General features: G+C 36.0%; 1 protein-coding gene across 12 annotated transcripts in view; it reads right to left on the reverse strand.

Moving 5' to 3' along the window:
* Positions 1-433: 433 nt before the first annotated feature.
* kdm3b (lysine (K)-specific demethylase 3B) overlaps positions 434-17078 on the reverse strand; it is a 37634-nt gene continuing 20989 nt past the window's right edge. For 6 of the 12 annotated variants that reach the window (XM_087281411.1, XM_087281409.1, XM_087281410.1 and 3 more), the window contains 7 exons: positions 16918-17048; positions 14558-14677; positions 12044-12067; positions 8360-8499; positions 7719-7895; positions 5455-5589; positions 434-1324 (listed from right to left, as the gene is read on the reverse strand). In XM_087281411.1, coding sequence (XP_087137537.1) covers positions 1244-1324; positions 5455-5589; positions 7719-7895; positions 8360-8499; positions 12044-12067; positions 14558-14677; positions 16918-17048 — 808 coding nt within the window. In that variant the 3' untranslated portion in view covers positions 434-1243. The remainder of the gene's footprint in view (positions 1325-5454; positions 5590-7718; positions 7896-8359; positions 8500-12043; positions 12068-14557; positions 14678-16917; positions 17049-17078) is intronic. The other 6 variants (XM_087281415.1, XM_087281413.1, XM_087281414.1 and 3 more) reach the window with 1 other exon arrangement.

Here is a 17078-nt window from a genome sequence, read left to right on the forward strand (position 1 = left end):
ATATGAAAGATTTCCTGATTATTCTTTGAAAAGAAACATGGTTTAAACCATAGGAGACAATTTGGCTTAAAGGAAAGACAAATCCGCCCCTGGTGGGTTAATTGGCATTTCTGTGAGAAGTTTGCATGTTTGAGTTGGTTTCCTTCGGGTGCTCCGGTTTACACCGTAGGTATAGGTATAGGTGAACTAAATAACTAAATTGGCCGTAGTGTATGAGTGTTTATGGATGTTTCCCAGTACTGGGTTGCAGCTGGAAAGCAGCTGCTGTGTAAAACATATGCTGGATAAGTTGGTGGTTCATTCCACTGTGGTGAACTGTGATGATTAAAGGGACCAAGCCGCAGGAAAATAAATGAATGAAATGCATTAAAAGCTATAAGCAGCACATCTAGATTTCCTCTTTCTCCAAAAAAAAAAAAGCAAACAGGCAATATTTCAAAAGCCTTAGTTTATTGCAGTGTCATCCATGAACCACAAAATGTCTTATAAAATAAAACAGTAAGCATTAAACAAATAGATAGCTAAGAAATTCATTGTCATTTCAAACAACAGGGCCAAATCTTTTCTTGTAAACCTTTATTTTGGAGGGAAAAAAATCATGCACACTGCTAAGATCAATATATATACTGATACACATTAATGACCAGTAGTTCTGCAGAACTGGAACTGTTGATTCATGAATTACCATTCATCAAAGCCAATCTAACGCTTGTTGTCAGTGAAATATTACCTAAAGTTCATATTACAAAAAAAGCAAAAGACGTGTTTTTACCAAAAAAACTAAATAAAATTAAACAAAAAAAAACTTTGGTCTAGTTCCCTTCCATGCTCTTGTCCACCTTTCCTTGAAAAGGTGTTGGGAATCTATCAATGAATTAAATTTCTGTTGAGCCCACATCTGAACTAAAAGCTCTCCTTCATTGAAGAGCACAAAGCAATGTTTTCTAAGAAGGAAACCCAGTGCTCACTTTTCACAGACGTTGGTAATGAAACCTTGTTTGAAGGCCTTTTAAAAGATTCACGTCAGCTATATAACCGGCTCTTTGAACAGTCCAACAAATGCTGAGAAAAGAACAGACTTTTAAAAATGCAGAGAGGAGGATTGTAAAACTAAAAGATGCTTTTGTAACACTGATGAAGCAGCACCTTCATCCTACCAAAACTTTGAGAGACTTTCCATTATAAACAACTTGTTTTGCACAATGGCCTCATCCGAACCCCGAAATCTCATTGTGGCGTCCAACTAAGAACGGCCTAATTTGGGCTCATGGGCTTTTAGTGTTGCCACAGCATCCTTCACAGCATGGTAGATGATGTTCTTCACCTGTAAACAATGGAAATATGACATTAAACCAGTGCTTGACAAGCTTTATTTCCATCAAAGCTTACTGGAAAGATTGAAACAAACTGCTACACAGACAGTGTTGCCAGATATAGCTGACTTTTTATAGCCCAAAAGCTGTCCAAAGCCTGCCCAAACACACACAAAAAAAAACTGTCATAATATTTAAATTTATTTATTTAAATCGAAATTAACTTAGTTATTTTAACAGTCATAATTTTCAACCATACAGCAACCAACACCAGCAGTCACAGAACCACAACAGAACCGGGTCACATTGAAACCCTGCCCCCTCTCACTCAAAAACTGTAGATTACACTACCTATTAGAGTAAGTTTTACTTTCGAAATGGGGTACGAATTCATCCTATTTGGTGTTTTAAATTCTTTTGAACATTTTTAGGTGCTGCTTGTCAATCAGACCATGCTAAATCAATAAGTGTTATGAAAACCAGGAGTGAAAAACCGGGTGTCGGATTTTGATTCAACTTTCCTTCACCTCCTCTTGTGGGTGGGCCCATGCGGTTTGCGCTATGCACTGGGTACACAGCTTTGTTAAACAAGTTGCAATTAAAATTTACATTTTAAAACCAACAAAATTGTCAACCCGCCAATGCAATTTTTTACCAGCACAATCAAATTTAAAACTGCCCAATTAAATGGGAAACCGCCCAATGTGGCAGAAGATCGCGCTAAATGTTTGGAAACAGGGTTCCCGCTCAAAACCAAACATCAATTTCTCTGCCTTTCATTGATGAAACGGCCGAATTAGCTTGACATATCTGTAAAATGAATGATAAAAACATGCCACTGTTGTGCGTTGCATAATATTAAATTGATTTAAGCTTGAATATAATTTTTCATGACTTTATTAAGCACAGTAAAAACAAAAACTAATCATTTAACTCATACTTTGAACACATTCGGAGGTACTTATTGTTTGCTTGGCTGTGAATGCACATGCTTCCATGATTGATAGCTCAATAGCAGTTTTACAAACTTTACATTTAGCTTTTTGTCACCTACTGTTTAACAGCCACTTATCAAAATAGTCATTTTGAAACTGAAGCCCCTATTATGTATAAAATCCTTGAATGCTTGTGTTGGTTAATAGGTAAAGTCCAGTCACTCACTTGACTTAAGTGACACCCAGTAAAACGTAGCTGAAAATTAGACTTGGGATAACAATATGAAGCACCAAAATAAAGCTATATAAGTGTCAAACTATATATATATATTAGGGGTGTCACGATTCTCCAAATTCTCGATTCGATTGGATTTTCGATTCTTAAGTCAAGATTCGATTCGATTTTCGATTATGAATAATTAATTAATTAATAACAAATTAATTATTTGTAGTCTACCGTTTAAACTACCTGACCTATATGGTCTTTGTTTTACCCATAAACAAATCATAAAGTAAATGAATAAAGGCAAGTTACACACATAATTACCACCTGTCAATCACTTTTTTCTTGTGAATAGGCAGTGATCTGTGTCGTTATTATGGCGTCGGTAAAAAAAGGTGCACAACCAACAGGAACCGGCCAACAGTATCTGAGGTTTTCGCTAAAATGACTAAGTACTAGTGTGAAAGTAAAGGATTGAAGCATTCTTAACTAGTTTAATTAGGTTAACCAGGCAGTCTAGGGTAATTAGGCAAGTTATTGTATATTGATGGTTTGTTCTGGAGACAGTCTAAAAAACAATTAGCTTAAGGGGCTAATAAATTTGACCTTAAAATGGTTCATAAAAAATTAAGAACTGCTTTATTCTAGCCAAAATAAAACAAATAAGACTTTGTTCAGAGGTAAAAATATTATCAGACATACTATCAACATTTCCTTGCTCTGTTAAACATCATTTAGGAAATAGTTTAAAAAGAAAAAAACAACAAAGGGGGGCTAATAATTCTTACTTCCACTGTATATATTTACAGTAATTTTTTTAATGTTTTCAAGAAAACTTATTCAGTTCATCAAGGCTACATTTATTAAATGTAAAAAATGTTAAATTGTTAAATATTTATCAAAATTTTAAATAACTACTTTGTTATTGTATGTAGTTTCAAATAAAATTATTACTCCAGACATTATTGCTTTTGTTACTATTACCATTAATAAATATAATAATAATTAATATTAGTGATTTCTGAAGGATCATGTGACTGGAGTAATGAAGCTGAAATTTCATCTTTAAAATCACTGGAATAAATGAATAAATTAAATGATAAACTACTTTTGAACAAATATTTTATAATGCAACATTTCACAATTTGTATTTATGATGAAATAATTGCAGCCTTGGTGAGCAGAAGAAGCTTAGTTTAACATATTTAACAATCATACTGACCCCAAACTTTTGACCAGTTGTGTATAGAATATTTTATAAGTGAAAATGTGCACTTTAATTTTAACAACACACAGACATCGTCACCGAATATAAAGCAGAGGTCAGACTTTCTCATATATACAAAGCCTCATTTCAATTTTCAGGTTTTGTAAAAATCGATCTATTGAATTAATCAATCTATTAAAGAAACGTTGGCTAGAATTCTGCATTATAAGCTTAAATTATAGAGAGACATAGCAGATGAACCGAGACTGCATCAGATCAATGTAAATCTTTCTTTCGAGCTGTCAGTGCGGAAATGAACAAAACAACAGGCCTAATCAGGGCCGGAGCAAGCTGAACTGCCGCTCTAGGCAGAGGACGATCATGGCGCCCTCAACCCCAATATGTGAAAACGAAAGTGACCGGTTATGAAAATGAAGTACGGTGTCGCGGACCTCTATTCTGTTCTATGCGCGGATATAACTGAGGAAGTGCGGGTGCTGAGGGAGCGAGGGAGATGTCGCCAACGCTGCTCTCTCTATTCTGCCGTCCTATGTGCGGAAATAACTGAGGACGCGCGGGTGTCGCAGACCTCTATTCTGTTGCCCTATGCGCGGATATAACTGAGGACATGTAGGTGCTGATGGAGGTGTCGCTGACGCTGCCCTCTCTATTCTGTCGCCTATGCACGAATATATCTGAGGACGCGGATGGTGAGGGAGGTGTCGCAGACATAACTGAGGACGCGGGTGGTAAGGGGGGTGTTGCGGACGCCGCCCTCTCCATACTGCCGTCCTAGGCGGCCGCCTAGGTCGCCTCTATGGATGCGCCGGCCCTGGGCCTAATACAACATATTATACGATTAAAATAAGGAAAAATTAAATTAAGTAATTTCGGTCAATTTTCCTGACGGATAAACCGAGATCAGGCTGGATAAACAGCTCTCGGTAATATTTCAGCATGCTTTCACTTTCGCATTTACCGGTAAGAATGACATCTGGCCCTGCTCATCATTCTCTCTTCATATAGCCGTAAATATGGCTATTACACGATCATAATACACTGTGATATAGCCTGGGTCGTTAGTTCGTTGCATTGTTTTGTTTTCTCACTACAATCGATCCGCTCAATAGGGCAGAGACCGTCTCATTCAGGCGATCTCGGACTGATTGATTTGGCGCGGATGCGAGCGCAACTGCTGGATATATGAACTAAAAGCCAAACCGCCAAACCGCGCTAACGGGGGAAACGAGACAGATTCCTAAACAAACGTCTATGTGTGAAAGCAGCGTAAGATTGTATTTGCACACAATTGACAGACAGTCGCAGCACGCAGCTCTGGCTCAATCTGTCAGTCAACAAGGCAGCAATGTACACTAACCCGAGCGTCTCGCACGCTGGCTCCGGGCTATCGGGCAGTCCTTTTTGTCGAGCCCTGAAGGTTTATGCTCTGACGATGGGTCTCCTGCGTCTGCACAGTTTAACAAGCACTTCAACAAGCGTGTCAGCTGATGTGACATGGGGGCATGGCAGCACCGACGATTCTATTTTTTGATTCGATAATCGAAATAGAGCATAAATTTCGATCAATTTTCGATTAAAATCGAAATCGTGACACCCTAATATATATATATATATATATATATATATATATATATATATATATATATATATATTTCATGACTAGGATCAAATCCACTGACCTTCAGTGTCTGAAATAGACCTTTTAAAGTTGCATGACATTCTAGAAATTCCATGAGGAAAGAAATGTAGAAATACCTGTAGCTTGTCCTCGTGGTTTGTGTGAGTGTTGGAAAGGTGGCGAAACTCTTGCGTCAGTCTAAAACAGTGCTTCACATGCTCTGGAGAAACAAAATCTTCTGCAGCTTTGATACAGCTGTACAGGTTGTGCACCTGAAAAGGCAAAGATCTGAGTGTCAAGAAGTGTTTGCGATAGATGTGGACTCTACAGTAATATATAATTGCTGTTATAGCAATGTGAAAGTTGTTATAGCAATGTGAAGTTGACTGTCATTGACTGTGCGGTTTATACACACACACACACACACGCGCACACACGCGCGCACACACACACGCGCACACACGCGCGCGCGCGCGCGCACACACACACACACACACACACACACACACACTTGAAGCCAGAATTATTAAACCCCCTTTTTATTTTTTCCCCAATTTCTGTTCAATGGAGAGCAGATTTTGTTTCAACACATTTCTAAACATAATAGTTTTAAAAACTCATTTCAAATAACTGATTTATTTTATCTTTGCCATGATGACAGTAAATAATATTTTACTAGATATTCTTCTTGACACTTCTAATCAGCTTAAAGTGACACTTAAAGGCTTAAGTTAATTAGGTTAACTAGGCAGGTTAGGGTAATTAGGCAAATTATTGTATAATAATGGTTTGTTCTGTAGACTATCGATAAAAATATAGCTTAAAAGAGCTAATAATAATGACCTTAAAATGGTTTATTTTGACATTTGATCACTACTGTTTTGACTGAATACTGCTAAACTCCCATAAAAATTCATTTGCATGTGTGTTAATCAATCCTTGTAATCTGATTTATTATATTTTATGCAGATGCATTAAATTACAAAATCATCCCAATCAATTTAAAATGATGAATTCTATCCAAATTGAACCATTCGTTTAATCTGGAGAAAGTTTACTTTACTGTATCTTAGGAGAAAAAGTCCACTTTTGCTAATATTGTTAATTAGAATTCTATGTGATATAGCTAAGCAGTGTCACACAAAAGTGTGAGGAATATTATTTTTACAATTGGCACAAGAACTGCAAATAATTTAAATATAAAAGTTAATGAAGTTATTATTTTAGTGTTATTATAGTTTTTCTGGCTCAGAGCATTAATTAATTTACATTGAAAATAGCAATGTTAAAAGACTACTTATTTTAATTAAAGGTTGTGAATATAATAATAAATATATATAATAAATGAAATTTAAAAAATGAAGACCACCAGTACGGGGCGATAAGTGACTGAATAATTAATTAAATTCATTCCCACAAAAGGCTGATTCATTCATGAACAATGAATAATGCTTTATTTGTTGTTTTAATATGAAAGATGAACTTATCAAGAAGTCACTTTGAAATAAATAAATAAAGAAGTTAGAATTAACCCAAATGCAGATTTTTTTTCTTCAGTTTTTTATGATATACACTCACCAGCCACTTTATTAGATGCACCCTACTAGTACCGGATTGGACCCCCTTTTGCCTTCAGAACTCGACCCAGAGACCCAGACCCGGCAACATTTTTCCAATTTTCTATTGTCCAATTTTGGTGAGCCTGTACGAATTGTAGCCTCAGTTTCCGGATCTTAGCTAACAGGAATGGCACGTGCTGTGGTCTTCGGCTGCTGTAGCCAGTCCACCTTAAGGTTGGATGTGTTGTGTGTTCCGCGATTTATTAATGAGCAGTTGGACAGGTGTAACTTATAAAGTGGCCGGTGAGTGCAGTTTAGTACTATATATCTAAATGTCTAAATTTAAAGACACAACACTGATAGAATTGTCTGCTTACAAAAATAGTCACAATATAAAAACCGTCTCAGAGCAATGAACTGGAATATTGGATCAGCTTTTTTTTTTTTTTAAAAATTCCATGATCCATTTATCTAATTAATATGAAAATTTACTCCTCATTTACATCCCATCAAATTTTTTTTGCAGAAAGTTTTTAAATATTAAGAAAAAAAACTGTAGTACTTTACAAGCATTGGGCAATAGTACCATAGAAGTCAATGGCTGCCTACTGAGGACCAACATTAAAAAATATCTTCTTTTGTGTTCAGCAGAAGAAAAATAAAAAAAAAACTCGATTTTTGTGCGTTTTATTGTTCTGAACTAGGCATCAAATAATGAAATGTAACGAAAACACAATGGCCACTATGTATTGGTGTTCTGGGAGGTTCTGAATGTAGTTTTGAAAATGCAATGTATTGCTACTGCTACAATGTAGCACTAGAGTTTTTCTCACAAAACGAACCTGATGTGGTGCTCCAGCTGGGATGAACACTGCATCTCCCAAAAACTGCACAATGGACCATCCCTGGACTCCATACTCCTCATACAGCCTGCGACGCAACGTCTGGTCCAGGTACCAGCTCTGGTCATGGATAGGATCATGGTCTGGTGGGTTCTCTTGACCTTGTTCCTCTCCAACCTGCAATTAACAGAAATTTCAGAAAAACTTCAGTCAATCACTGTATTAACAAATAAAAAGTGGAACACCAGGAATCTGCAAATGTTAAGATTTATTATTAGGAATCATAAAACCTCATACAGGCAGTAGATATGTTTCCATCCACCTATGTTTATGTCCATTTTGGATTATTGCATAAAAATGCTTAATGGAAACAGCAAGATGTGCATAACTTTAAAAATACACATAATAATAAAAAGTATGCTCAATTGAGTAGGATACATTTTTAATTCGATAAAAAAAATGCACTTAAACTTTGATGGAAACTTTACTGAAGAAATTATAGCATACGCATATAAAATGCATAGGATTTTGTTTAATAGATTATGTGATTATCACATTTTTCATGTGATATTCCAGTTTTACACATAACACCTAATTCAGATTCTAATTTGGATGGAAACCTAGCTAAGGTTATTCTTTACCTTTCGTAAGAGCTCTCGGATCTTCTCAGCATCTTTGGCAGCATAGATGTGCCAGAGAGCCCCAGGTTTCTCCTTGATCTCGTAGACTCTTCTTTTCGTCATGTCATCTACATCACCCTCTTCAATAGTCTGCATCACCTCTGCAGTGAAACCAGGAAGTTCAGCAAACACACACACACACACACACAAACCATAACCATTCATAAGACATTATCCTTTCCATAAATAAAGCTGATCTATTAATTCTGATTGCTAGAACCTCATTTGCTTCTACAAAGGGTTTGGAAAGATTAGTTGGGTGACTACATAACCAGAAACACCATAGATATTTATGACTTAAAATTCAACAACCTATTGCAACTACTAAGCAACAGGGCTGTCAATGTTAAATGTGTTCATACAAAATCTTTAACGCTATGAAAATGACATTATATCCATCTCATGTTGCTATTTTCATGGACTTTCAAAAGTGAAATTTAAACCACACTGAACTAAACTCAACGTCACCTCATAAAACTGGACTTGCAGTTTTAGTTTACTAGAACATCTATGTTAAGCTGCTTTGACACAATCTACATTGTAAAAGTGCTATAGAAACAAACATGAATTGAATTGAACTATTTTCAAGCACACATCCTGTCTCCCTGCTCTCAGAATACGCCCCCAAAACACAAACACACAAAATTACTGACAGGCACAAAGCATTTAGGATTTTTAAGTGAAATCCACCACAATGAACATTTTCTTGCCATTTACAACTGTTGCAGACTAAAGCATCTTAAGTTATTGCAATTACACATAACAGAGCAGAGCTTCAGAACAAAATACACAAGATTAAATAAAGAAAACAGATTTTTTTAACTAAATATGCATGTATCTAAAACTACAGTCTTGAATGTGTACTACAAAAAAGGTTTACATTGAAATATGTTAATCCACTGACAGCCTAAGTAAATCAAGGAAGCAGACCAAGCAAAGAGACAGACTTGGAGGAAAGGATCGACACTCACAAACTGCATAAACACTATACATCAAACATCTACTCATCAAGAATAAACTGCAGTAGAGTCAAAATACAATTGTATGCAATAACAAGAGGAAGCATATTTCTGCTGGAATAAAAACAAATTGCCATTTAAAACACCTTTAAATGAGGTATTAAAACAAAGGAATGGCAGGATATGAAAGTCCATCACCAACCACCGAGAAGCATGGAAATAATGCTTTTGTTCTCTATTTTTCTAAGACTGATCAAAAATATTTAAAGGGGTCATAGGCTGAAAACAAATATCAAAAATAAGAATAATGTTTGTAACAGCTCGAAAGAGCAACCCATTTAATGAACAAGGCCTTGAGAGTCAGTTGACCAATAAAGAGGTCATTTTTGAGCAGCTGTCTGATATATCTTTTGCATTGAATTCTGCACCAGCAGACTCTGTTGTCAGTATTTTGGGTTGACTGTGCATGATAAATCTGAGTCAGACAGATCTGATCGGCAGTTTGGCAAACCATCGAACAAGATGAAAAGCAAAAGTGAAAGCAGCAAGCAAACATTAAAGTCAAGAGGGCACAGACAAAAAGCTGCTCTTATATTTTATCATGATGATTTTCAAAATGTTAAGCATGTGTGGTTGTGTTTAGTTTGTATAGCATTATGGTTTTCTTTGAATGTTGAACAAACTGCCACCGGCTGGTATGGAGGTTTTATGGCTAGTTGGTCTTTCGCAATGTGTTCAAGCTGAACTCTACATCCAGTTGTCACATCAAGTTCTTGTTTTTGATTCTGGTTTGTCACAGACAATTACATGCTATTATATACTAATACTGTAGAACTAAAAAAAACTTCCAACAAGAAGAATGTGGGTTTTTTGGAATACTTGTTTAAATCAAAAACAGGTTTATACCTTTTTTTAATGATATGACCCCTTTAAATGGTAAAGATAACTAATTAACCATGTGATCTGAAGGGACATTGTGAAATGCAACAGCAACACTATGGTCACTATGTTTTGGTATCCTAAACGATTCTGAATGGAGTTTACAATATAGTGCACTATGAGGTACAATGTTCACTAGGGATGCACCGATCTTAATAAGGCAATTTAGTCTATTCTGAAAACATCTAAAGGCCGGTTCACACTGTGCGATTTTTTTTATAATCCTAAACTTTTGTAGCATGTCAGACAGCACGAACATGGCTCCCATGTCACACTGTAAGATCTCAGCCTTCATAACGTCAGACTGAACAACAATGAAGATGCACCAATCACAGAAGAAACTCCCCCAGAGTTTGATGTCATCCACCCGTGACACTTTCACTATCTCACGTTTTGAAATTATTCCTTACAGGAAACGTAAACAATCTGTAGCTGAAATTTTGCACACAACATGCCTTAATAAAAAAAAAACAGTAAGAATAAACTGCTTTGACATTTCCCCGCAATCATTTGGATGCGTCACATGGATTGCGTCATTAGATTCTGTCCTCCTCCTATTGGTTCATAAATTGATACTCATCGCAGCTGTTGTCACACTGCAGGAAAGTGTCTGAAACTTCAGACACTGTCAGAACTCCATCGGAGGGAAAATATGATCACAACAGGCATTAAGCAGCTGTCTGTGAACATGTCAAACCAACAATCAAAGATCACCGATTTTTGCCTAGGATTTCAGGAATCTTTTAGGATTTCCCAAATTTGTCTCAGATGACAAAATTGTGACTGAAATCTCACAGTGTGAGCTGGGCTTTAGATGTTTTAATATTTTTACAATAAATTTACAAAATGTAATATTTAATAATAATAGAAAAAAACTTGACATCTTTCTTTAGGAATTACATGCCTTACTACAACTTATATTCCATACCCAGTCCCTACACCAAAACCTAACCCTTCCTATTTGTAAATTATTGACAAAAAAAAGAGGGGATTAATAGTTTGAGATAATTGATTGCAGAAGCACATAACCCTAACTGTGAGCCTAAGCTAAACTCTAAACCTATGCCTTAAATCTGATTGGAATGTTGTTCCAGGAACATGTCCTACTTAATGAAATTATACTAGCCAATTAAAACAGAAGGAAACCCCTGCACATTTAGTTTAAACTAAATAGTTTAAGCTGATAGTTTAAAACTAAATAGTTTATAGCTTAAGTTCTGTTAAAAAAGGAAACAAAAAAGCAACAAAAAAATTCCTGCATAAAACAAAAGTAGACAGGCCAAATTAAAATGCTAAACCACCAAAGTGGTGCCTATAGAGCAGCAACAACATAAGACTTTCGTTTTTGTAAGGTTATAATCAAAGCAATCCTGCACAGTTAAACACTGCTTTAATATCCATTTTACACACAAGACAACACAAGACAAAAAGAAAACAACATTAAACACTTCAATAGTAAATCCCCTCAAATATTTATATATTCAATATTTAGGATTTTTGTGAAATAAGGCAGAAAAAACAACATCCCATTGCCAACTTAGTGCTAAAACCTGCTAGTTCTTATATATGGTTGCTTAACCGGTGCATCTCTACTGTTTACACCAATTACAAAAATGAACTACCAAAATCGTTTTTTGCTTAAAGAGAATTAATAGATGGGTTAAAACAATGGGAGTGAAGAACAAGAGAGAGCGAGAGAAGTGGGAGGGCATGCCTGAAGTGAGACGAATGAAAAATATGCACAGACCTTTGAATCCAGCGAGGTCTGCTTCTGCAAATGAGAAATGGTGCCACAATCAAAAGTAGTAAGACCCCAAGAGCACAGGCCATTCTTAAAGCCTTGGTTGTGTCCGACTCACTGCTATGTGAGAGTTTTGAACGTTCCAAGGGTTTAGCTGAATGTTAACTAATGCTACACTAGCTCATCATCTACAGATTTGACCATGACAGACCTCATACAGAGCGGAGACCAAATATAAAGAATAATAGTACATTGTCAAAACATTCCATGTGACATTAGTGGATCAAACAGTAATCAAATGAAGCTCTAATAACACAACTGTGATCCAAAAATAAAGAAAGTGATAAAATAAAATTTTGAATAAATTCTGATAAAAAAATATGTAAAAACGCTGCTGACTGACTAAATACGCACCCTGATGACTTAAAGTAAAAGAGAAGATACAGGCAAACAAATATGTTTTAATGTTGCGTTCACACCAGACGCGGATGAAGCATCAAGCACGAGTGATTTACATGCTAGCCAATGCAAAGACGCGAATAGACATCCTGCGGCACAAATGATCTTATTTTGTGTTTCAAAGATTCATGCAAATGAAGCGGTGCGAGTTGAGCATTTAGTGCATTTGACGAATGAATTGCTCGAGTTGGAAAGTCTGAACTCCAGTGGATATTTGCGCTGCGTTAACCAATCAGGAGATTGCTCTTGTAAGAGTGAATAGCGCCTGCGCCTGTAGTTGTTGTTTCGGGGGAAAATCCTCTTGCCGACACCGGACAATAGTTTATCAAACTGGGCTCAGCTCAGTCTGAAGCACTGCTGAAAGCCTGGTATAGTTTCTAAAGGAGTTGATGAACTCACAGTGCTGGGTGCACCTCTGAAAAGATCTAGTAGACTTAGACACAGCGCCGAACGAATAAACGCTGTTTTTTAGCTTCCCTAAAGCACATAAAAAACAGCTACTCTCTTACTACAATCCATGCTAGCCATTAATAAACAATGCTAGAGTCAACAGGCAGACAGAAGCCCTGTCCATGGCACGTCTAATGTGAAGTGAATTTGCTGTGCGAATAAAGCGAATTTGATGCACATTTCAAGCGAGTAAACTCAAAATGTTTTATTTACTTGCCAATAGTGTAATTTATCAGTGTGTGCTGCGTCTGATGTGAACACAGCATTACAGTTACAGTTTTTTTTTGCCAAACCAAAGTGTTCTTGGAGCTTCATATTGGTTACATGAGGACCACTGATGTAACAATGTTTTGGTCCCATTTCTGGACTTTGTACATCTCGGGACCCTTGCTATGGAGGATGACAGAGCTCTCGAATTTCATCTAAAATGTTAATATTAATCATTTGGGTTGCAAAGATGAACAAAGGCGTCAGAAGATTGCAATATATGAGGACGAGCAATTAATAGAATTTTCATTTTTAGTTGAGATAATCCTTAAGTCACCAGTGAAAATGGAGGGAAAGTCGCCCAATAGGTTATGGGGATCATTAATGAAGCTGTAATTCTCATAGAATAAAATATAAAGTAGTTAGTTCTGGAAATTGAATGTGGTTTCTACTCTTACGGAGGTCTATAGGATCTCAGGGTGTAATCTACCGTTAGGGACTACAATTGATTGATAAAAAACTAAATTGTAACAAAATGAGGGGTCTGAATACTTTTGCAAGGCACTCCAGCTATTTTGTTCTAGTTTATCTTTAGCTAGGGGTAGATTTTCTATCGTTCAGACGCTAGAAACTTGAGCATAAAATGCAAGTTCACAAAAAAAGTAATTGGATCTTCATTCACCATCACACATGTAAATCCAAACCTGTATAGCTGACTTTTTTGTGAGGTTAGATAATTTTAAATTGTACAAAGTGGTGAATAGAACTTTTAATGATCTAAAAATTAAGTACATTTTACTGATGTTCATTGTATTACATTACTAGATCACAGTTTTTAACTGTTATTTGTAGTTTTTGCCAAGTTAAATTTCTTTGGAGGTGCAGAACGTTTTGTTGGCTAACAAACTAATTGATAAACTACAATAAAAATCCACAAACACACTGTGCTTTTAATCGCTTACAAACTCATTATCCCCAGTTTAAAAAAAAAACATGAATGTGAAAACATTTTCATTTAGTAAAACTAGCTTTAAGGACAGGGAGAATTTTCAGGGAAAATTATTTATTTGTTTCATTTTTCATTAAAAAAAATATGAAATTGTCCGTGGTGATGTGGAATTTTCAAATAAAAGAAAACCTAAAAATTAAATTACACATCATCTTGTTTTTTTTATTTTATCTTGAGTGACTTTTTGATTAATTTACCTTTTACCTTCAAAATTAACCTTCAAAAAAAGAAATCACTCAAATATTCATGGTTACAAAGTTTTTACTTTATCCTGCTTAACTAAAATATTTGCAGCAATTTTAGTGAACACAAACAACAGCTTAATTAATTGAGCAAGAAATCCTGTAATATTCTAAATGATGCTGCTTTCAAAAATAAAATTGACTCATATTTACCACTTTCTTGGTCATTCTCTCCTTCTGGGATGCCCACATACACCATAACGTTGACGGCATCAGACACGTCCAAATGCAAGTTAGTGGTGCCGACCTTCCTGTCTTCTGTGGAGATCAGACCTGAAAAAAACATGAAAGACACTTTTAACTATAGCGCCACATAATTTTGCATGCTTGTTTACAGTCATTTGCCACATGTGGTCAACAGATTTTATGAAGTTCTGTGTTTTCCTTGTGGTAATAGGCATGTAGGTGCATGTAGACTAGGCATGGAACGATAACCAGTTTCAAGGTGTACTGCGGTTTGGAAAATGGTATATGTTTTTACGTTTTTCACAACTATTTTATTTTGTTTTTTAGGGCGAAAAAAGCTACTGGTTAAAAATATTTTTAATGTTTCATAATATAAAATATATTGTGTTCAATGGGGAAACAAATATGTTGTTTTTTAACCAGACATTTAAAATAACTTATTTTGGAGTAGTAATCAATACCGTGAAATTGTGATATTTTTATCCAAGATTGTCATACCATCAGAATCTTATGCCAGTCTATGCCTAATATAGACACATCTTTTTTGTAAATCAGCCTATTATAGCTATCAAAAGTGGAAAAGTCAACTACTTTTTGATAATTATTGATCTTGGCAGTCCAGAGATTCTAATTCAATTCAATTCACTTTTATTTGTATAGAGCTATTACAATGTAGATTGTGTCAAAACAGCTTCACATAAAAGATCTTAGTAAATTGAAACATTGTCTTTCAGTGTAGTTCTATTCTAACAACACTGGTTTCATGACAAATGATACAAAAAAACAGGGACTAGTTCAAAAAAGTAGGGAAGATATTAAAAACCTAAAGTTAAAATCTTAAAATATAAAGGCTCTCACAGCTCATGCACACAGTGCGATTATTGCTGATATTTAAACCCTTATGACTAAACAAGTATGTGCACACAGTGTGGTTTAAAAAAAATCATGTTTATTTAATTCCCTGCATTAAAAACTGTTTTGTTCATGTGCAATGAGGTGCTGAAGATGACATGACATGGTTAAGCTCAAGCACAAAACAGCCTAAAACAGAAAATTGCAGATCAAACAGAATTTGATGGTGAGTTTCATCACATTTACTATTGTCATTTTTTTCAAGGCATGTAAATTTCTTGCAAACTTTTGACCAGGCATTTGAGCACTGTGTTAAAAAAGGCTAAACAGAAGTGAAAAAGCTTTTGTGATGCATAGGCCCAATCCCAATTTTATTTTTGTACCCCTACCCCTTCCCCTTGGCCCTGGAGAAAGAGCGGGAAGGGGAAGGGCTTCAAAATGTACCCTTGGGAAATATGACACCACTACAACACCGGCACACATCATCATATGTCATCACAATCTTTTACTTCATATGAGATTGGCGATCGCGACTGCTGTAGTTATTCCAGTTGTGTTATTATTTTGGTGTTTATCTTCAGGAAATCACTGAAGGCATATATCATGTTATTATAACGATATAATGTGGCAATAAGATCTTAACTGTACTGTGCATTCACACTGTGGCCATATTCATCTATGTAAACACACAAAAACAACAAATATTATAGCAGACACTGTAAAAAGGTCATTCCCAGCCACTAGACTTTTCTGACAGGGTATTCGTGTGTCATCGAGTGTCAGATAAGAAAGTATGTTGTATGACTACTATACAGGAGTTATTATTATAGATTATAGATAGCGAACATGCTTGTTTGATTTAAAAATTTGTAATAATGACAAAATACTAATTTTTGCATCTCGTTCCGTGTGCAGCCATACTACCGTTGTAGATGGTGTATTCTGGGAAATTTTCATACCCCTTGGTTTCAAGTGGGTCCTGAAAAATTTCTGTTTCAAGGGCTATCTAGTCCTTCCCCTTAACCCTACATCTTAAAGCTAAAAAGAATTGTGACACCTCTTGGTTAAGGGAAAGGGCTAAGAGTAGAATTGGGATAGGGCCTTAACCAAACACAAAAAAGCATGAGAGATGACAAATTCTGAGCAACAAGCGAGTGTCAGAATCGTAAAAGGGCGCAGAGCCACCTTGTGTACTGGTATTTTGGCTTTTCATTAAGCGCTATCTAATGTCAGGGAGTAGTTTGCATGTTCACTTGAGACTCATCACTAGTGAAAAGGTCTCGAAAAATACTTGCCATTGGTGAAAGTGACAAGCATACTGGTATGCGCAAGGCTTCGGGAGTCCCATAAATTTATCAGTAAGGTTTCATCTCAAAACTTCACACATATATGCCATGTGGTAAACTGGTAAAGCACAAACACACTTTTTTTATATTTAAGTCTCTTTATATTGGCTGTGTATTATAATCCCTTACCATACGCATTGTACATTTTAGGGCCCAGATCTGGCCGAACAAAGAAGTTTGGAAGACGAGAGGCCAGGTTGAGACGGCCATCTCTCTTTGTGTACTCGGGCAAAGGAAGATTGTCCATGAGATCATTAAACCTGCAAACGGGGAAAATAGGCTCAGTTACA

The sequence above is a fragment of the Danio rerio genome, chromosome 14 (assembly GCF_052040795.2).
Source record: "Danio rerio strain M-AB ecotype USA chromosome 14, GRCz13ab, whole genome shotgun sequence".
Lineage (NCBI taxonomy): Eukaryota > Metazoa > Chordata > Actinopteri > Cypriniformes > Danionidae > Danio > Danio rerio.